Source organism: Neomonachus schauinslandi, chromosome 9 (assembly GCF_002201575.2).
Source record: "Neomonachus schauinslandi chromosome 9, ASM220157v2, whole genome shotgun sequence".
NCBI classification, from domain to species: Eukaryota; Metazoa; Chordata; class Mammalia; order Carnivora; family Phocidae; genus Neomonachus; species Neomonachus schauinslandi.
In genome coordinates, this window is record NC_058411.1 from 11,981,133 (window position 1) to 12,002,985 (window position 21,853).

At 40.5% G+C, this 21,853-nt stretch overlaps 1 protein-coding gene and 1 pseudogene across 1 annotated transcript in view; one reads left to right on the forward strand and one right to left on the reverse strand.

The window, feature by feature from the left end:
* The window catches only part of CATSPERB (cation channel sperm associated auxiliary subunit beta), a 97,109-nt gene that overhangs the window by 16,879 nt on the left and 58,377 nt on the right, over positions 1-21,853 (forward strand). The window contains exons 5-11 of the mRNA XM_021679637.1: positions 2,973-3,068; positions 6,854-7,003; positions 13,084-13,179; positions 13,316-13,434; positions 14,287-14,319; positions 20,709-20,775; positions 21,044-21,090. Of these exons, the coding sequence (XP_021535312.1) occupies positions 2,973-3,068; positions 6,854-7,003; positions 13,084-13,179; positions 13,316-13,434; positions 14,287-14,319; positions 20,709-20,775; positions 21,044-21,090 (608 nt within the window). The remainder of the gene's footprint in view (positions 1-2,972; positions 3,069-6,853; positions 7,004-13,083; positions 13,180-13,315; positions 13,435-14,286; positions 14,320-20,708; positions 20,776-21,043; positions 21,091-21,853) is intronic.
* LOC110571706 lies at positions 1,129-2,350 on the reverse strand (annotated as a pseudogene).

A 21,853-nucleotide genomic window follows, 5' to 3' on the forward strand; every position in this document is an offset into this window, starting at 1 on the left:
AGCTTTTCATGATTCTTACTGATTTTTTTTAAAAAGATTTTATTTATTTATTTGAGAGAGAGAGAATGAGAGAGCACATGAGAGGGGAGAGGGTCAGAGGGAGAAGCAGGCTCCCTGCTGAGCAGGGAGCCCGATGCGGGACTCGATCCCGGGACTCCAGGATCATGACCTGAGCTGAAAGCAGTCGCTTAACCAACTGAGCCACCCAGGCGCCCGATTCTTACTGATTTTTGTCAATTTCTGACAAGGAGAGTTGAAATATCCCACTATAGTTGTGGATTTTTTAAATTTCTCTTTTCAGTTTTATCAGCCTTTGACTTTTGTATTTTGAACCTCTTGTTAAGCACGTACACGTTTAGAGTTGTCACACCTTTTTAGTGAATCGATCCCTTTATCATATGCACTGGCCCCTCTTTATTCCTGATACTACCTTCATCTGAAATCTTTATCAGAGATTGATAGAGCCCACTACAGCTGTCTGTGAATTAGTGTTTGCGTGACGTGTGTTTTTTCACCCTCTTGCCTTGTTTTCCCAAGACAGCCTTTGGAACACGTTAGTCCACAGAGTGGAAGCACACAAATGAATTTTGAAATAAAACCGATGCATCAGTAAATAAGATCTGACACAAAGTACTGATGCCTCCCACTGAGAATATAATCAGATGGAGGAAGGCAGAACTTTAAATCCAAGAGCAGAGGAGGGATGCCTGTAGGGAGGGGAGGACCCTGGGACCGAATTATCAAGGCAGACTAAGCTGATGTCCTTAACTTCCAGATGCCGCTGGCACTAACTGATAAGGTTTGAGACAAGCATAGCCAGGGGCCACAAAGAGCAACGGGAGGTATCTGCGCTGTCAGCAATGGGGAAGAAGTTCACAGTGCTGTAAAGATTGTGGACACTCAACTCTGTAACAATGAGGGGGGAGGTGTGAGGTCACAAGAGCTGTAAGGGGGCTCTGTGCTCTTTGATGTCGGGCACTAATCACAAGGCAGCAAGATCCGATGAAAAATGACTCCGTCACTGGTTTCATGGAGGAGCTATAGCTGTAGGAGGGACTCCATGGAGAACAACAAGCTGGTCTGAGCCAAAATAAACATCCAAGCACTGGAGTACTATGGTGCTCTTTTTCAGCCTGGGATACCATCGCCTTGGTCGCTTATCTAATGGGCAAGTCTTCTTCACCCAAAGCACCTACGGTCTTCATAGCCAGACATCCCTGTTTCCTAGAACTCTTCATGTAGTTCTGTTAGAACTTCTGAGTTCTTGCACAGCACCTGAAGCAGGTGTAAGGGCACATCCACTACCTGACAAGGTTTGTTTGGAGCTTTGCCATTGAATTCTTCCTCTCCCAGCTCTTGAACTCTTCCAACGACCAGCTAGCCCTGTTTTGCACAGCTTCTTGGCTGCTTCTTATACATCCTTCACTCTATTAGCCACATTGCAGGTGGGATTCATATTTCCTGTGTGTTCAGGATGAGCAGGCTTAGTATTACCACCAAACAGCAGTGTGTGCTGGCTAATACACAAGTGGAAAGAGATGCAATTGATACAAAACCAATCCAGAAAATAATTGGATGTTACTGTTAATAAAGAATTAAATCCATGCTTTTCCTTATATTCGATCACTCCATGTACCATCATAGGAACCACACCATTTCTGACTTCAGTCAGAACTTGCAGAGAGTTATCCAAGACCTGTGGATCCTCAGGGCTCTTCATATTTTAAAAGTCAAGGATAGTTATGCGCATACCAACTTTGAACCCGTCCCACTGAAGGCCAGTTAAGTCATATATCAGAAGATTGACTTCTTTTCTTGGGTTAGCCATCACATGGGAAGCTCCTTTTATAGAAACCTATATGATGTTTTCTCACACCATTATCTTTCCCAAAGTCCAGGAATTGCTTGATGGAAAATAGTGACAGCAAAAAACACAAATAGCACTTGATCTACCCAGGTACCAGCTGCTTTGGAACCACTGGAAGAGGCATATCCTCCCTGGATTGATGCACAGACTCAACTAGATGCCTGGGTATACATGAAGGCCTGTGCAGCCAAGGCATTTGGGTCAGGCATGTTTTTCATGAGTGTGCCCTGATTTCAGCCTCAGCCTTGGCCCATGTCGTAAGAGCTCCCAGGCTGAGTTCACCACGCATGGGTTCTCCAGGCCCCACCCATTCTTTTACTTTTAACCCACCAATGCCTTTATAAATATTTAAGGTGGGTTTCTTATAGATAGCATATAGTTCAATCTTGATTTTTACATCTAATATGGAAATCTTTTAATTGGTATTTTTAGACCACTTACATTTAATGTGATTGTTGATATGGTTGCATTGAAACCTGTCATCAGGCTATTTTCTATTCCATCTCTTTATCTTTCTTTCTCTTAATATTAATTATGTTTTATTCCATTTTATCTCTACTATTGGCTTATTAATTATACCTTAAATTTTTTTTTAGTGTTGGCCCTATGAGTTACACTATATATTTTAATTAATCATGGTCTACTTTAAAATAGTAGTATACCATTGCACATGAAGTGTCATCACTTGCTTTTTAAGCCACAGCAGCTCTTGGAGAAAAATTATGATCTAAAATATTATCCAGGGGTGCCTGGGTGGCTCAGGTGGTTAAGTGCCCAACTCTTGATCTCAGCTCAGGTCTTGATCTCAGGGTCATGAGTTCAAGCCCCACACTGGGCTCCACACTGGGCATGGAGGCTACCTACAAAAATAAATACATAAATAAATTAAATTTTATCTGGATTTATGCTGTGGTAGTAAGATCACTTCATAATTCTTATATTTATTTTACCATCAAAATGTCTGTAGGAAAAAAAACATGGGAAACAAATATAAATGCAGTCAAATTGGGAAATGAACAGTAATGTTGTTGGTCGTGTTTATATAGCCTTAAATTTCACCAACTTGGCATACAAAAAAAATGGCTGATTTGCCTTTTGTTTTCAGATATTGCAGCTGTAGAAGAATGGTTAGTAAGGATCACTTTACAGCATGGATTAAATATTTATACTACTGAAGGAACACTATTGGATAATGTTCGAGGTAAATGCCAACAGATAAAAGTAAAATGGAATCCATAATATTCTTTCAACAAACATTGTAACCTACTATATGCCAGACTCTGTGCTAAGTCCTAAAGAGAGAGAGAGATGAACATTATCCTCCAGGAATGACAAAGAATTAAATACACGTGGTTAATTGTTAACGGAGATCTGCAAAGAGTGCTACAGAAATATGAAAATATATCTTTTTCTATACCCATATTGGGGTCATGATAAACAATGGCTTTATAAAGTTAGTTTTTGCATCTTCTAGAAACATGTTATAAAAGATACTCTTCATTGCATTACAGTCTTCTTTATGATGACCATCAGCAAAAATTCTTGCTCATTCTTTATTAGAACATTTACATTTTTTCCACGAAAAATTGGTTGTTTTAAGGTTATGAACACTGAGTGATATAATTGTCTAGGCTTCTCTTTTCCAATTGTCTGATTTATAGTCTGATTTTTGGATCATCTGTAGCAATATAATATAAAATTTTTTTAAAATCCTCCCAGACCTTGTATTTATCTTTACTTTCCTCACCTTCCTTTTTTTAAAAAAAGGTTTTTATTTAAATTTCAGTTAGTTAACATACGATGTAATATAAGTTTCAGGTCCTTTTTACTTTTATTCTTTTACTCCCACTTTGATTTGGTGCTATGTAGAATGCAGAGTAAAAATCAAGAAATATTACATTTTATGGAAAGAATTTCCTGGGTAGCTTTAAGAAGAGTAATGATGTCTCCACCCAACCATGTGCCAATTAAAATCAGACCTCTACAAGCGGAGCTGGGCATCTGTAATTAAAAAGGAAAAAAAAATCCCCACAGGTGATTCTGATGTGCAGGGGATTAACTGCCCTAGAGAAAAGGTTGCACGTGTGCCAAGAGACAACTGACAATCTATTTAATGCAGTATTATTTGTAATAGGAGAAATGAGAAATAACATAAATGTCCATCAGTAGGGGAAAAGACAAATACCTGTAGTGTATCTGATAAAACGAAGGAAATAGACCCACATATATTATCAGGAACAGAAATCAAAGCATTGAAAGAAAAATCAAGTTTCAGAATACAATAGGAGAACATTTTCTTAAAATTCAGAAAACACATAAAGCAATGCTATATACTCTTCATGGGTACATATATATTGTAGTAAAAATATAAAAATGTGGATTAGAAATAGATGCAGCAATTTCATGATAATGGTTGCATTTGGGGAGGATTTGGGAATGGGGCCATGAAGGGGACAGAGATAATTTCAGTCATATCTATATTGTTTTATTTCTTTAACCAAAATTAAAATATCGCAACAAAAATGACAAAATATTGTGCTTTCTTATTTTGTCATAGTGTCCAAATTTTTAAAAAAAATAGTCATTTATTCAATAGCAAGCTTTTTTTTTTTTTTTTAAGATTTTGTTTATTTATTCATGAGAGACAGAGAGAGAGAGGCAGAGGGAGAAGCAGGCTCCCAAGGAGCAGAGAGCCCGATGCGGGACTTGATCCCAGGACCCTGGGATCATGACCTGAGCCGAAGGCAGACGCTTAACCATCTGAGCCACCCAGGCGCCCAATTGCAAGCTTTTTGAGACTGATATTTTGAAGTTCTGTGCTAGCTACGTTTAAGGACTAAAATAACAATTTATAATTATTTCAGTTTTTTAAAAAAAATTTGAAGTGTGAGTCATTTACACATTGAAATGTACCCAGAATATCATATACTGCATTAAAATTTTAGTGTACACTTATTTAGAATGAATGGAGGTACTGTGGTAGCAAAGAGCTTCTCAAGTTAGTTGTTGTTAAAGGTTCCAGGTGCAGAAATGAGATTCATCTGTTTGAGCAACTGCAAGGAGGCCAGTGATGTGGAAGCATAGTAAATGACAGAGTGGCTTGGAATAAGTTTGGAGAAGCTGGCAGGGAGCATGGCAAGAAGTGCGGGGTTTATTTTAATTATAATGAAAAGCTGTTCTAGTGTTTTAAGCAGGAGAGGCAAATTCAGATTTATGCTTCCTAAACGGATCATTTCGGGCGCTGTGCAGAGAATGGACCCCTGGAGAAGGATGGCAAGAATGGGGGGGAGGGGAGATTGGTTAGCAGTTGTTGCCCTGGTCCACTCGGGAGGTGGTCCAGAGGATGTGGGCTGGGGGATTAGTGGTGGAGATGGTGAGGAGTAAGAGTCTTCAGAATACGTTTTGGAAGTAGAGCTGGTAGGGCTTCCTGGCGGACTGGGGGTGAAGGAGACAGAGGTATCAGGATGAATCCTAGATTTTTTACTGAGCAATCAAGTGGATGATGGTTTCATTTCCTGAAATCCTGGAGACATTGGGGAGAAAGCATTGAGAAGTGGCAATTAAGGGTTAAAGTTAGGGTTATAGTAGGAACTCTACTCACTACTAACTCAAAAGAGATGTTTAAAAATATCACCCTACTTCCTAATCTCCGATCCATGCCCTAGACCACTCCACTACAACTTTTCCTAATCACAGGCACTCGTCCCCTTTCATATGGGTCACTTTTCTGTCTCCTTCTTGGCTTCTCAGTAATAGTCCAGACTTTTAATCACACTTTTAATCATTCTAAAGCATTTAAAATACAGTATCTGACTTGAAGGAGCTTGTACATAATTAAAAAGGTGTTTTCAATTCAATACGATCATACCCTGGATACAAGGTCCAATCTCCCTGTCCTCTAAGATCTGGTTATTAATTGCCTGCATAGACATGCTACGCCCTGGGGGGTCAGCTGCCATACCCCAAATTTCTTTGAATTTCAGAGTGAATTAGTTTGGTTATAAATTGTATCTCTTTCTGTTCTAAGTTACACTGTGTCAACCCAGATGGAAACTTAGCTCCATTTCTTGCTTTCCACAAAGTGAAAAATATATTACGTCAAGTTTTAGGGTTTTGTAGCAGATTTGGGGGAGATGGTGAAGATTTACATTGTAGAAATATAAACAGCTAAAGAACTGATTATTATATATTTCTTTTTAAAAGTCCTTTGACTATTTTTGAAATTCAGACAGCAGTATTTTGTCAAATTGCCCTGGCTTGCTTTTTGTACTCCCTTTCCTCACTTTTTTCAGAAGAAAAAAAAAAAATCCTCCCATTTTCTTATCATTAAAATTTAAATTCATCCAGCTCCAACCCTTTGCACGCATATCCAAGAATAGATTGCCGAGTTTAAGGGTAGAATGTGTCCCCCTCTGACTGATTTTCCCTCATGGAATTGGGAGGAAAAGTGAATGTGTGGCGTGGGCTTTTGAAGCAAGCAGAAGTTGTTCTCTGAATTATAAATATCCTGTGATCCCACAATTCCATTTCTAGGGATAGGTCCTGTGACCGCTTGTACTTTCCAAAGATGGTCAAAGCAGCATCTCCCTTCCCACATGCTTTTCTGCAGTAGTGACCATACCGAGCCCCCATCAAGGGCAGTTAGACCTCATTCCTTCTACTCTGGAAAATAAGAATCAACCTATTTCTTAACTGATGAGGGGTGAGGTAATATACCCATTTGGGGGGATAATGGCATAGACCCTTTATATAATACTTTTAAAACCCTTAAAGGAGGGCGCTTGTTGTGATGAGCACTGGGTGTTATATGGAAGTGTTAAGTCACTAAATTCGACACCTGAAACTAAGATTACACTGTAGGTTAAACTAACTGGAATATAAATAAAAACTTGGGAAAACAAAACAAAAAACTCTGAAAGGAAAGCAACAACGTTCCCTTTTCAAGACTGCTGCCACAATTGAAACACCTAAATTTGATTTCTACAGAACCTATTCTTCAGTGGGATCTTGGGACTATAATGACAAAAAATGATATCACCCAAGTCTATCCACATGTGGTGGATCTCAAAGTGGCAAAGTGTCCATGCGCTAATGATGTAGCATTACTTGGCTTCATTTTGAATGCAACATATAATGGTAAGTTCACCGGCTTTACTGAAATCTGCAGGTGGAGTTTTGTATTTTGTAACAGTGAGTTTCACTGGCAGAGCAAGTTAGATGCATAAACATAAGGGAGTGAAACCGTTTCCTAAAAATACCTGTGACTTTACTCTTTGTCACTTCCCCTTGTCTACCTGCAGGTGCGACTTTTGGCCATGTTCATAGTGACTGTAGTGTCTCTCCTAATTTCACGTATCCCCTGCCACCTCTTAATATGCTATTTCCTCTCCAAGATTATTCACTGCATTTCTAATCCATCTGCTATTCCTGCCATGTGTAAATAAGTATCATGTTCTAAGGCACCATGACATTATTTTATTTATTATGTATGTGTTTTTAGATTACTACCGTAGTATTTAATAGCATCTTTACGCATTTCAACTACTAATGTATTACTGTAGTTGCTTTTCCTAGGTCATTGGTGACCTTCAAGTCCCTAACCCAATGAATGAAAAGGAAAATAAAAGAACTAAAAGATAAACAAAATTTCATTACTCACAGATAATATGTGCATCCAAAAATCTGAAAGAACCAGTAGCCAAGCTATCAGAACAAATATGGAGTGCTATAAAATTGAGGAATGAAATAATATCTAAAAACCACTCCACCAAAACTAAAGATTATAATTTTTAAAGATCCTGCTCAGAAAGTAACAAACCCCAAAAGGTACCTAGGAATAAACAAAGAAAGTTGTAAGGCCTGTTGGACAGAAATTATAAAACTTGAACGAAAGTCATAAAAATACTAAAATAATTAAGATATTTATGTGCATGAACGGGAACTTCTACTATTGTGAAGATGTTAATTCTCTCCAGATTTATCAGTCAGTTCAATACAATTCCAAGAAAAACTACAGCAGTATTTTTTGGTGTGTCTGGAAATTGACAAGCCAATCCCCAAATTCATATGGGAGACTGAAACAATGCGAACAGCGTAATTTTAAAGAAGAACAAAAACTTGCCCTCCCATGACTTCTAAAATAACAGATTCAGACAGTGTGTTTTGGTATAGGGATAAACAAATGGCCTTGCCCCAAATGTCTTTGAATTCCTAATGGCTCAGTTGTTTTGTGTTCTCTAGTTTTGAGAGCCTGCTTTTGCTGAACTGGTTTAGTTGGAAATTGTGTCTCGTCCCCCTCTGTGTCAGCCAGATGGAAACTCAGCTCCTTTTCTAACTTTGTTTCGTAGATGCCAGGCTAGGACCCCCTCCTTCTCTCTCTCCAAACCTGCCTGCCTGCCCTGAGCCACAGGAGAGGAGACTTCCTCAACGCTCTTGTTCCAACCTGCCACGCAGCGGAGAGTCACGGGAGAGAAGGGGCAGCCTCCGCTCCTTGGGATCTCACTCAACCTCTTGAGAAAAGAAATAGCTTTAGCAACTCCGCCTGCCCCACTCCCCAGCTGCCTTCCACTCTACTGAAGCAAAAAAGCAGTTCCCATAGGATGGAGCTGCCACTGTCTAAACTTGCAGTTCCTTTGTGAGGCCCTTGTCTGTCCCCACCCCACCCACCCACCTCCCCCATCCCATGCACCCAGCCCCCGGCCCCCATACCACATGAGGTTAATGGTGGGAACAGGTCTCCGGGAGCCCCTGGGTTCCAGTCTGGACTTGCTACCCACCTACCTCCTCCGTGACGCTCCCAGCACATCTGCCCTGCCTCTCATCCCAGTTTTGTCTGTCACCCTCAGAAACCTAAGCTTCCTGGGTCACTTATGGTTCGTATCCCACACACTGTTCTGGACTTCCTTGAGTTTGACCCAAGCTTTTGTCCATCCACCCAGATCCAGTCGTTGGCATTTGTGGTCTGTCAGCAGCAATCTCCCCCGTACTGCTCATCTTTTCTCTGAATGGCCCCCCCCTTCCCTTTGCTGCCCTAGAGAGTCAGCTGGCTGGTCCCAGTAACATCCTTTTTCGCGCGCCTCCGCATGTCTCATGCCCAGGGGCGGGGTCATCGTCCTTGCTCCTTGGGGCTACTTCTCAGTATCTACTCTGTCTTCCCTGCAAAATGCCCAGCTGCTTGGAACTCAGACTACCTCCCTGTAACTCCTCCTGGCTGCTAGCCTATGCTGACCTCCCTGGTACTCACACTCCCTCATGGATGACTTCAGCCTCTGGACCCCTGCCTTTCTCTCCACGCTATTTTTGTCACTATTTTCAGTGACTTCACCATCCCATGCAATACTCAGCTTCAAGGCCTCCTCTTCTCCAATGATCTTCCCCCATCTTCTATGGCCACATTCTGGACCTCATCGTCTCCAATAATATTATCTGCAGAATCTCTGCCATGAGCATCTCACACTGTCCACGACCTCCCCATTCAGTCAGTCTCTCCTAGTGCTCTTACTCCAGCACGCTTTGATTTCACTGAGACTTTCTCCACTTCTCAACACCCTTAATTTTCTCTCTACCCCCCATATAGGTTGCATAGCCCACCCTTACGGATACTTCGGTAACTCCCCTGTTCTGCTCTATCTTGCGTCCCCGTGCAGACCCAACTCTGGGTAAAACCACCTCTGCTCCTGCACTGGAAGGGCCAAATGTTGCCAGAGAAAACACTGCACACCAGTCTCACTTTCACATCCCACTGACTGGTCTCACTGTCAATTCATAATCACACATCTCAAGTGGGCACTCATCACCACCCAGAAATCCTGTCTCTTTTTGCTGGTAAGTTTGTTTTCCAACTGCAAAATGACCTTATCTCAGACCTCTTCCCACTCCTCCAACCCTCTGCATCGCCTTCTTCCCCTTTCCGCTCTCAGCTATGACTTTATCTCAGTTCATGTAGAGAATCATGATGGATCACAAGGAATTCCTTCATTGTTACACCTGCAAACCTGCCAGTCTACTTGCATTCATACTTGCACACTTTGCCTTCTCGCCTGTTGCATCATGAGAAGTGTCTGCATCTGTCAGAGCCACCCCCAACCCTTGTTCTTCTGGATGCCACTCCCTGCAACCATCCAAGGCACCTCGTGCCTGCATCTCTGCTGTAAATGTCACCTTTCCTTCTGCATTACCTGCTCTCCCTCCTCACTGGATTGGGTTCATTAGCATACGAACAAACCCTAATATCTCCCATCCTAAGCATTTCTCTGTTCTCCTTCAAAGCAAAATTTACACAAAGAACTTTTTGTAGATGGTGCTACATTTTCCACCTTCCCACTCTGTCTTCATTCCACTACAGACCAGTGTTTGGTTCTTGTCGCTCTTCTGAAACGTTTCTTCCCAAGATCACCCATGATCTCCATATGGTCAGTTCCAGCAGCCAATTCTTTTTTTTTTTTAAGATTTATTTATTTATTTGTTTGAGAGAGAGAGAGCACTCATGCACGAGCTGGAGGAGGGGCAGAGAAAGAAGGAGAAGGAGGAAGCGACTCCTCACTGAGCGGAACCTGCCCACAGGGATCCATCTCACCACCCTGAGATCATGACGTGATCCAAAATCAAGAGTCTGACGCTTAACAGACTGAGACCCCCAGCAGCCAATTCTTTATTCTCATTCTACTTTCTTTCCCAGCAGCAGTTGATACAATTGACCACTCTCTCCTCAAAACACTTTATTCTCTTGGCTTGCTCCATACCACCTTTGGTTTAATCCTACCACACCAGTCATTCCTTGGTTTTCTAGACGGGCTTCTCATTGGTGTGATCCCTCAAGTGTTGTTGAACTCAGGACTTTGTCCTAGGCTCTCCTTCCTTAGGGAACCACTTCTCTCTCTGAGAAACTTAACCTAGTCCTTGGGTAGAAATGCCGTCTCCAGGCCTGTGATTCCTAAATCTCTATTGCTGGTGCTGACTGCTCCTTGGAGACCAAACGCCTCTATTCAGTTGTCTATTTTACTGAGATGCTTAATGAGCATCTCAAATACAGTAAGTCTGATCCAGAACTCTTGATTCATCTTCCTCTGAAATCTGTTCCCCTCCGGTATTCCTCATCCCAGTTCATATCCAGTTACTCAAAACTAAAATCTAAAACCCATTCCTGACCACTCTTACTCTCACGACATTCCAGGACGGTGCTGTACCCAGTGTGTATTCCGAGCGTGACCACTTCTCCCCTCTACTGAAATCTTAAATCAACATTGGTTTTTCCACGAGACTAATTCATAACTTCTTTTTTTAATTTTATTTTATTATGTCATCATTAGTTTTTGATGTAGTGTTCCACGATTCATTGTTTGTGTATAACACCGAGTGCTCCCTTCAATATGTGCCCTCTTTAATACCCATCACCAGGCTAACCCATCCCCCCACCTCCCCTCCCCTCTAGAACCCTCAGTTTGTTTCTCAGAGTCCATAGTCTCTCATGGTTCGTCTCCCCCTCTGATTCCCCCCCTTCATTTTTCCCCTCCTACTATCTTTTTTTTTTTTTTTTACATATAATATTTGTTTCAGGGGTACAGGTCTGTGATTCATCAGTCTTACGCAAATTCACAGCGCTCACCATAGCACATACCACCCCCCTCCCCGGTGTCCATCACCCAGCCACCCCATTCCTCCCACCCCCCACTGCTCCAGCTTAAATGGTCTCCCTATTTCTGTTCTTGCCACAGTACAACCCACCTTCCATACACCCACCAGGGTGATCTTCTTAAATATAAACCAAATCACTTCCCTGCATCAAACACCCAGTGACTTCCCTTTGGCCATTAGAATAAAATCCAAACTCTTCACAATGGTCTACATCAGCTTCTGTAAGCCTGGGGTGCAGTTGTGGTCAATTGTTATACAGAGTGGCTTGGAACTTAATTTGAGTCTAAAAGTATTAACCAGAATAAGGCATTTATTGCACTGCTTACTTCTCAATTAAATATTTCTAAACTTTGCAGGGGTGTGGTCATGTGATATCACACGGGACACTGGTAGTCATCCCTACTTAGAATATAGGATAGTGTTATCTGTGGAACAGACTTAGTGCTTAGAAAGACAATGCTTGTCATTAACTTTCCTCTTCCTGGAAAAAGTGAATGATAACAACACTTCCTGCTACATCTTTCCCTACATGGAAAACAGCGGAGAGTGAAAATACACACTTCATGATATGAGTGGTCCTACATTCATCTTTTTGAAACAGAGTATATGCATTAGATTATCAACCGTTTGTAGGTTCCCCCACTGCCCTCAATACTTATGCCTATGACTTCAGGTTAATATTCTGTATTTAAAACGAAAGACTCTCAACATTCCTAGCCATGGCCAAAGAAAGGCGAGATCAAGGTATATGCAGTGTGTTCCATCTTTTTCTTTTACTAGGCTCTCAGGAGGCGTTAGCAAATATTTTTTCTGTTTTTTAAATCACAAATATTAAAGTAAATCAAACATAGGTTCTTCCTCTTGGAATTTTAATTTTTTTCTTGAAGTTTTTAAAGTATTGACTAAGATTGTATTTTTGAAATAGGAATGTATTTATGCTTACAAAAATACCGTCAGAAAAGAAAAAAACTCTTCCTCTACTCTCTTATGTTCAGTGAATGAGGTCTGTGAATTAACAAAGGCCGATTAGCAAGAAAAAAGGCATACAATTTTTATTAATATTTACATTCACAGGAGTTAACTGAATAGAAGTGAAACTTGGGTTAAACTTGGGGGCATAGATACCATTTAAGAAAAGAAATAAGTTTGGGCTTCGCGGGATGATAAATTATGGGGAAGTGGTACAGGGGTGGGGAGGCACGTTTCCCAAAGGGAAAATTCTGCTCTGCTTTTAGGCAGCTAAGGAGAGGGCAGAGAACTCTTCCTGAGTCTGTTGATTCTCAATTGCCTTCAGCTCAAAGTAATCCTTAAGCCAGAGTGGCATATTTTGGGGTGGCATATTCGGATCCCCTTCGATATAAAACAAAATCCTTAAAATTTAAATCAGTTGGTTGGCTAAACTCCTACGTTAAACTGGAGTCACTTGATCTTTCCATTGCTTGGGAAGCGAGATCCCATCTGAGGGGAGGGGAGTTGAGGTGGGGTAGATGAGCGGTCTGGCCCCAGAAGACTGAGCAACATAGGAGTGGGTTACTCGCTTTGTAAAGTTATCTAGACTTAACCTTCCTTTTTTCTCATGTTAGGTATTTACATAGGCCTCAGCTTTTCTGGATTTTGGGATTACAATGATACCATGTGGTATAACCTGACAGATACAATCTATTCCCAAGTTGGAGAAGGTAATTCCTCTAACTGTGCCTTCTTCAGTATCCCGTGTATATCAGCACTTGATCAGTATTGATGAAATGTCTTTGCTTTGCTGGGGATCTCACCTTTTCCTTACTTTTTAACCCCTGGTATGATTTCTTCCCTTAGAACACACAGAGCTTTCAGTGGTGGATATGGTTTTAACAAATCACTTTTTAGTTATCCTCACCTCTCTGGGTCTCTTTGTAAGTGGAGATCTCCGTTATCCGTCATCCTCTGTCTTAACGGTACGTGAATGCTGTTAAATATCTTTTGTAACATAAAGTGGAGATTCTTGATACTTGAGCTGTGTGTGGTATATCTTAGAATTTAAATGCTTTTTCCATTTAAAAAATGGAAGTGACTTTTTCCCTTGCCTTCTAGTGTTGAATATATCCTTTGAAATGGTGCTAGTTTTATTGCTATACAAATTTATAGTAAGTTTCAAATATGTACATGTAAAAGATTATCTATTTTATAGTTACATATGTTCCCAAAATACCTTGTGGTAACTTATAAAGCTAAATATAGTATTACAAATTAACATAAATTAAAAAGTTAGTTTTGGGATTGAGAGAAGGGGAATATACATTTTGGTGAGGATATATAATATGCATACCACAAAGTTCTTTTTTTTTTTTAAAGATTTATTTATTTATTTTAGAAAGAGAAGGGGGAGGGGTAGAGGGAGAGGGAGAGAGAGAATCTCAAACAGACTCCCCGCTGAGCACAGAGCCTGACAAGGGCTTGATCCCACAACCCTGAGATCCTGACCTGAACTAAAACCAAGAGTCGGACGCTCAACTGACTGAGCCACCCAGGTGCCTTTCATTACATGATTTTTAAAAAAATCTTAGATCCTTTCTGAAATTAAGTTCAAGTACAAATAAATTAATAAAATAGTGAAACAAAGCAAAGACCAAAGATAAAATCCCCAGAATATTATATAAACTATGTTAGAGGCTGGTTTTGGTGTGTGATGCTCCAAACTGCTGGGATACAAAAAGCCTCATTTCCTTTAGTATAATTCAAATTGCTATGTTTTGTTATGACTTCTGATATGCAAGCCAAAATTAAAGTGTTTTTTTTTTTTCTTGTAGTTTACAAGGGCAGACTTTTGTGGTTTCGAAAGGGTAAGAAGCTTTAAATTCCCAAGGGTTGGTTAGAAGATAGGTGTTTCCTCGATGACCCTAAGAGATGAGGTGCAGGACAAGAATCCACAACATAGATCATTCCTGTTACTATGATCTGATTTACAGTTTGAACTTAAACATGTTTCCAGCAAACATTAAGCAATGATCTCCCCTTCTGTTTCAAAGGAAGAAGTGCCTCTCCTTGTTCAGAGGCCGCCCCCACCCCTTCTTTGTATGTTCTGTCCGGATTGTTGTGGTTGTTGAGGTGTATTCTGCACGATGGCATCCAGCTGGAAAGAGAGTGGAGGCTGAAATTTGGCTAACACTTCTCTCCCCAGTCCACCTACTCCCATGTGGGTCTGTGCCTACGGAGAAAGGATAGCCATAGCTCTGCTTCTGGCCTTTGGGGGCGGGGGGAGGATTGTTCCATTGTTTTCTTTCCTCTCTATTACAAAGTCAAGTTTTGTGATTCAACTAGGTCATTCCCATCAACACATAAGCATGCTTCAATTCGTAAACCACAACAAAAGTATGATTTTTCCTAGCCTTTTGCCATGTCCCTTCCCCCGTCCATCCTCATACAGTCCCGTTGGCACACACCCAGGTGGGCACACAAATGCTCACTCACACCATCTAGAAAGAAGGAGCACTTATGTCTTAGGACGCAAATGGGATCAACTTCTTGCCGTACTAATTGGAGGAAATGTGAAGCAGAGAACCAGGGAGGCCAGACAGTCAAAATTGATGGACATTAGAAAGAACAGGGGGGAAGCACCTGTCAAAATAGAACCCCAAACCTAGCTCAACTCTATCATTCAAGAATGAGGGTGAAGAAAAGAAATTTGCACAGATAAGACATTAGGAGAGCTTACCACCCAGAGATCCCCATGAAGGAGCGGGATGCCAGAAACAGCGACAGAGCTAGAATGTGAGCTCTCAGCTCGAACAGAGGCAGGCACCTGGTCCGTGATCTCCACTCTGGGATCTGTGTCTAGCATGGTGCCTGGCACAAGGTAGGCACTTAGTAAATATTTGTTCCAAGAATGGAGTTGGTATAAAAAGCAACAGTTAAAAATTTTGTGTTTCGTACTTGAGTGGAACCAAAACTCCAGATAATACAAGGAGGAATGGAGATAATTTTCAGTGAATCACCAACCCATTTTAAGATCCTTGTTTGGTAGGAGAATCAATATGCAGAATAATTTTGGAATTTGACAGAAAAATGTATAGTTCCACACAAATGATAAAGTTTAAAGGATAATTACCGTAAAAGAAAAAGAAATGTAACCTAAAGCTTGCAACCCACCAGAGGAAGGAAAAGAGGATTAAAGAATAATCCATCGGTTCCTACAAAAAGCAAGAAAGGAAAACAGATGCAAAGATAAAAGGATGGAAAACCAACTATAAAGTAAGATGTCAGAAAGCAATCCAAATATATCGGCTAAAACTAAATCACACAAAAAGTGATAAGATAAAGGACAAAGGAGACTATAACCTGAGCTTTGTTCCTTACCCCTCAGCTCCCACTAACTTCCATTTCCTGTCCACCTGTCTGTTAAGGGTGTTGGGGATGCCGGACAGGTGGACTCCACTTGAAGCCCAAGCTTTGAAGAACCCTACTGAGGAAACCTGGCACGTCTTTCCTCTCTATGGGTCATGTGAGAACAAGGCATTTGGCCACATAGACATGTAGGTGGAGGACTAGAAGGTGGGGGCTCCTGGAGAGAGCTTGGCTTGCAGAGCTCTGGGAACCCCACAGGGAAAGTTTCTGTCAACCTTGAGAGAGGGGCTGGTCTCCTGGAGAGAAGCCCAGTGGGAAGGCTCTATTCTCCCTGCATCTGAGGTGAACAAGTTGAAGGAGACCAAAGCAAGGAAACCTCTTTCTGGTTCTGAGGTGAGGTGGGAATGGCAGCCCAGAGGTGGAGAGACCTCTTGGCCTTCTGACACTCCGATATCACTACATTCTGAGGTGTTCCTCAAACCAGACCTGAGCACTCCCTTGAAAATACATCTAAGCCAGCCCAGCATCCTGAGGGCATAAGATCATTAGAATCAGAACATACACCGGAGTTGCTGATGGAGAAGACAACAACTGAACAAGAACAGCAGAACCTAATAAGTCAACTTCTTTAACAATGATCCAGTGAACACCTCTTATGTGGTTCCTGTTATTGGGCACTGAGATATTAGCAAGAAAAAAAGACCACTAATATTTATTAGCTTAGGGTTTCAAGTGCCACATAAAAATACTTTCTGGGACTAAATACCACAAATAGCGATGAAAAATGGAATAAATTGAAGGATAGAATAACCACTGTTTAAATGCAAATAAATGGCAGAGAAGATGAAGAGGAAGAAACTTCTCAGACTATCTAGGAAAGATGAGTAAAAATCACTGGGGCAAAGATAAGTCTTTGAGGATAATCCAGGTCTAGAGGTGAGAGAATTTTTGGAAGGAATAAAAAAGGAACAGATAGACAATAATAACACAAATAATGGAAAAAGATTACACTGAAATTAAGAAAGATCCAAGACTATCTATTGAAAAGGCCCACTAAATCCTGGAAAAATTGATAAAGATGTATGCATAGGCATATCCTAATAATATTTCTGAATTTGAAGGAGAAGGGGAAAATATTACAAGTTTCCAAACAGAAAAAACAAAGGCAAATATATATCACTGGTATTAGATTTCACTTATACAACAGAAGCTGGAAAATGGTAAAACCCACATCTACAGACTATCAAGACAAAGGGACCAAAGTCCAAAAATCCTATTACCAGCCAAGAGATTATTCCTCTTTAAGACTGAGAAAGAATTCAGAGAATACATCACCCAGTTGTCCCAGCTAAGGAAAATACTCAAGACAGAACTTGAACAAAATAAACCAATGAGCACAGATATTGGGGAGATAAAGAGATGAGCCAACAGTGATGAGCAATGGTTTCTCTCATTTTATCTAATATCTACGTTTTTTGTCTATATAGATCAAAGTGGAGTGCTAGATGAAAATCTTGAAACAGCGAGAACATGTTGTAAGGGAAATTAGAATTTTCAACATCTAAAGATTATTATTTTCAAATAGTAATACATTCCCCATAGTTAAAAACCAAAAAGGTTGTATAAAGATCTACATTGAGAAGTCTCACTTGCTCCTGTGTATATATTCACCCTGCTTCTCCCCGTCCCCTCCATCTTTTATCTTCTCAGTGATTTTTAAATGTAAATTTAAATAATTACGAATATAAAATGTCCTCTCTTACACTAATATTCTAAATATATACATACCTGTTGTTTTCACTTAGCAACATATTGGGGGAAAAATTCCATATTAGTACATAAAGAATGGCCTTTTCCCCCCTTCTTTCTTTATAGCTGTAAGTATTCCATTTTGTGGACTTCCTAGAGTTGACTTAACCTGTTCCATATTGATGGATAGTTGGGTAGTTTTGTAGTCTTTTGCTATTACAAACAGTGTTGCCATTAATAATTTTGTACGTGGCAGGTTTGTAGTCCAAGTATGTGGGTATAATACATTTCTAGAACTTGGACTGGCAGATCAATTAATAAATACTTAGACAATGAATAAATATGCAAATTACCCTTCATAGAGGTTTTTACTATTTGCAAGGATATTGTAATAAATCTTCTTGAACTAAAATATATCAGCAAAACCCAGGGGTTTTTGGTAGTGATGAGAGGGGGGAAAAACAAGTATTCCAAAATAGCAAAGTAGTGTGGCCGGGCAGGAGAGGGAACACGTTAACTTTTTCTTAAAAGCATAGGGATTTATCTTTAGATAAGAACTTCTTTATAATGATTGAAGGAAAGATGGTAGGAATGGAATATATATGGCTATTTGGGCAGGAAGTTGAAGGAGTTAATCCTTGATGATTTATTCATTCACTTATTCATTCAACAAATATTAGCTGAACACTTGCTATACGCCGTGCCTGTTTCAACAAGGGGGATTCTATCTGTGGAAGGACATAGATGAAGTCCTCTAGTCTCCTGTGGCCTACGACTCTATTGAAGGAGGTAGACTTCAAGCAAGTTCATAAACAAATGCATAATGTGTCTGCAGATTGTAATTTGGGCTTGTTGACATGAGAGCAGGGAAGAGAAATAGGGAGTGAAGAAGAGATAATACAGTATTTTAAACAGGGTGATTCTAGCAGGCCTTCCGAGGAGGTGAAGTTTAAACAGAAACTCAAATGACCTCAAGGAATGGTTTTAACAGAGCATGTTCAGAAAGAGGTAATAAGAAGTGCGAGGGCCCCAAATTGGGAACTTGTCATGAGGCGAAGTCTGTTAATCCCCCCAATCTGTTCCATGGACATAGCAGGGACTTGAGGTCAGTTCTTTAAGGATACAATTCAGGCTCTTGTGCGACGTACAGAAGCCCTCCCAGTCAGAGCCTTCCTTACCTTCTTCAGCCTTGTCCCATCTGCTCTTACCACAAGCTATCCTCACCAGCCATAGTAAACACTCGCCTTCCGTGAGATGAACCAACACTTCCGGTACCTTGACTCCACTGTATAAGATGTTTTATCTTCTCAGCAGGCTCTCCCTCCTTCTCCTTTTGATTTCACTTGGAGAATTTCTCCTCATTCCTCAGGAATCCCTCCCCTGACCACAAGGGTGCCCTTCCTGTGCAATCTCCAAAGCTTTCAACACTACTTCCTCTCATTCGCCACCCTCCTCTGTCTGAGTGGCCCACTGACCAGCCTCCTGAGAAGTGTCATGTCAAGGACTGTCTTATCTGCCATCGTATGTGAGTAAGGTACCACGCCGCCTTGCAGATTGGGGGTCTCAGTAAATATTTGCGGAATCAGTGCATGAGTAAATGGAGACTGAGAGCCACATCTTGCGCTGGCTTATTAGCCATGTCACAGTGAACTTTGAACCAGCTCTATCACCCTCTGGACCTCAGCTGCTTCATTTTAAAATGGGCATAACAATACTTACCTGTCGGGTGAAGTGATTAAGTCATATCACATAAGAACAACCTCCGCACGGTCCGTGATACAAACTTAGAAAAATAGTTGGATTCTCGCCCCTACACAGTTAGTCAGAACCTTCTGAAGGCAAATGACAGAAACCAAACTAAAAGTGATTTTAGCAAAGGAGAAGCTATTGGCTCATATAAGTAGGGAATTCAAGGTGGCGCTGGATCCAGCTTCCAGACAGACTGGATTTAGTGCCTAATAGATGTCTGTAGGACGCTGTCTTTTCCACGTTTGGGTCTGTTTTACTCTAAATTAGCTTCATTCTCAGTTGGTTTTCTCCAATTGTTAGTAGGAATAGGCAGTAGGTTTTGATGTCATCAGTTTAGTAGTAGAGAATGAGCTATTCTTTCCCTGGAGCTCTGGGAGGTCTGGGCCGACTCATTAACCTGACTTGGATCGTGTTCTCATTCCTGACCAATCTCTGCATCCTGAGCTCATCCTTGGAATGAGGCCAACCTGGTCAGCTTAAATTATTCCCAAGGATATTCAGTGGACTTTTACCAGTTTGCTTCCAAGTAGGAAAAAAACAAGGACTCTAAAAAGAAAGAAAAGGAATAAGTCAAGCCCCAATAAAAATTCTAGATCAATTGCCTGGATATTATAATGATAATTACAGTATCCTGCAAACCTAAAGATTTACATAAGAACTCTAAAGGTTCATTTGATGTAACAGCTTAGCCTGAAGATACTGCACCATTCAAATAAATTGTTGTCCATTCCATTTTGAAGTGCTTTTTTTGTTTGGAAGTTTTATCGAGATATAATTCACATAGCACAAAATTCACCCATTTAAAGTATGCAGTTCAATGGCCTCTGGTACAATCACAGAGTTGTATAACCATCACCACAATCTATTTTAGGACATCTATTTAAAAGACTTTTAATGCACAGATTATAAAGACTTTATTGCTGGTCTATAAAAACTCAAGGTCTTCCTTTTGTCTCAACAATACTTTGAACACAGGACTCTTGCTATAACAAAACCATCTTCAAACTCTCACACATAATTCATATCCAACATATACAATCTATAAACATGTGACCCATCATGACTGTGGTAACTGCCTGACAGCTTCTGGTAGCTCCAGAATGACAGTCTTATATGACCAACCCCAGCATCTGTCACTAACAGAGGCCAATTCACGTGAAGTTCTTCTCCTTTTTATTCCTTTCATGTGTGTTGTTCAAAATGCATATCCTTGTCCCTTGCCCTCACTCTACAACCTTTTCTTTTGTTGGCATACAATTTTTCTCCCTTTATTTGCCTCCCATTCCTAAACTATCATACTTTAGAATTTTTTTATTAAGTTTTTCAATTTTATACCTTAAGTCTACCTATTCCCTAAATGATGTTTTTATTTCTTCATTTATTTGTGTAGGTTGACTATGTCAAAGGAAAATTGTGGTATAATGAAAAATGTTTTGCTAACAGAGAACACTTTGAAGGTAAATTGAGAAGAGATATAAACAGGCTTTTTTCAACATAGATGGCATATAAAGATTAAATAAAATGACATAAAATAAAAATACGATAAAGTAGAAAGGTAGGCTTGCTTTATATAAGTCACTGGCCTAAAACTGAGGGGAAAAATTAAGTCTGAGACAATAGGCATGCTCTGTTATAAGTGCAAAAAAAATTATATTTGCATATACTTAATGATACATTTAGAAATATAGATACTGCTTGTAATTTCTGTACCTTTATGTTTTATAGTTGATTATGTTACTATCACCTTTGAGAGAAACAGGACTCTAAGTGAGGTATGGTATTAAATATTTTATTTTATTTATTTTATTTTTTTATTTTTATTTTTTTTAAAGATTTTATTTATTTATTTGAGAGAGAGAATGAGATAGAGAGAGAGAGCACGAGAGGGGGGAGGGTCAGAGAGAGAGGCAGACTCCCCGATGAGCAGGGAGCCCGACGCGGGACTCGATCCCGGGACTCCAGGATCATGACCTGAGCCGAAGGCAGTCGCTTAACCAACTGAGCCACCCAGGTGCCCCAAATATTTTATTTTTTAAAGATTTTATTTATTTGAGAGAGAGAGAGAGAGCGCGCACAATGAGGGGGAGGGGCAGAGGGAGAGGGAGAAGCAGACTCCCCTGATGAGCAGGGAGCCCGATACAGGACTCGATCTCAGGACCCTGAGATCATGACCTGAGCCGAAGTCAGACGTTTAACCACCTGAGCCACCCAGGTGCCCTTGGTATTAAATATTTTAAAAGTTAAGAAATTTTACTTCTTGGATTGTTTCATGAATTGTTATTCACCTAAAAGATGGCAATTCTACAGGCTGAAAAACTTCATCCCTCTTTGCATCCAGTTGTGCCTATACTTGGGTTTAGTGGCAGTTACCTAGTGATGTTAAACCCGGACCTACACAGTAGTTCTAGAAAAACAACCCATGCCAGAAAGAGATGCTTTGCAGCGTTTTCTGGACTCCCATCCCCAGAAGAGAAGCTAAGACATCAAAGAGTTATCACTATTATTTGTGGTCTGTCAGGACAACACAGTGGTTTC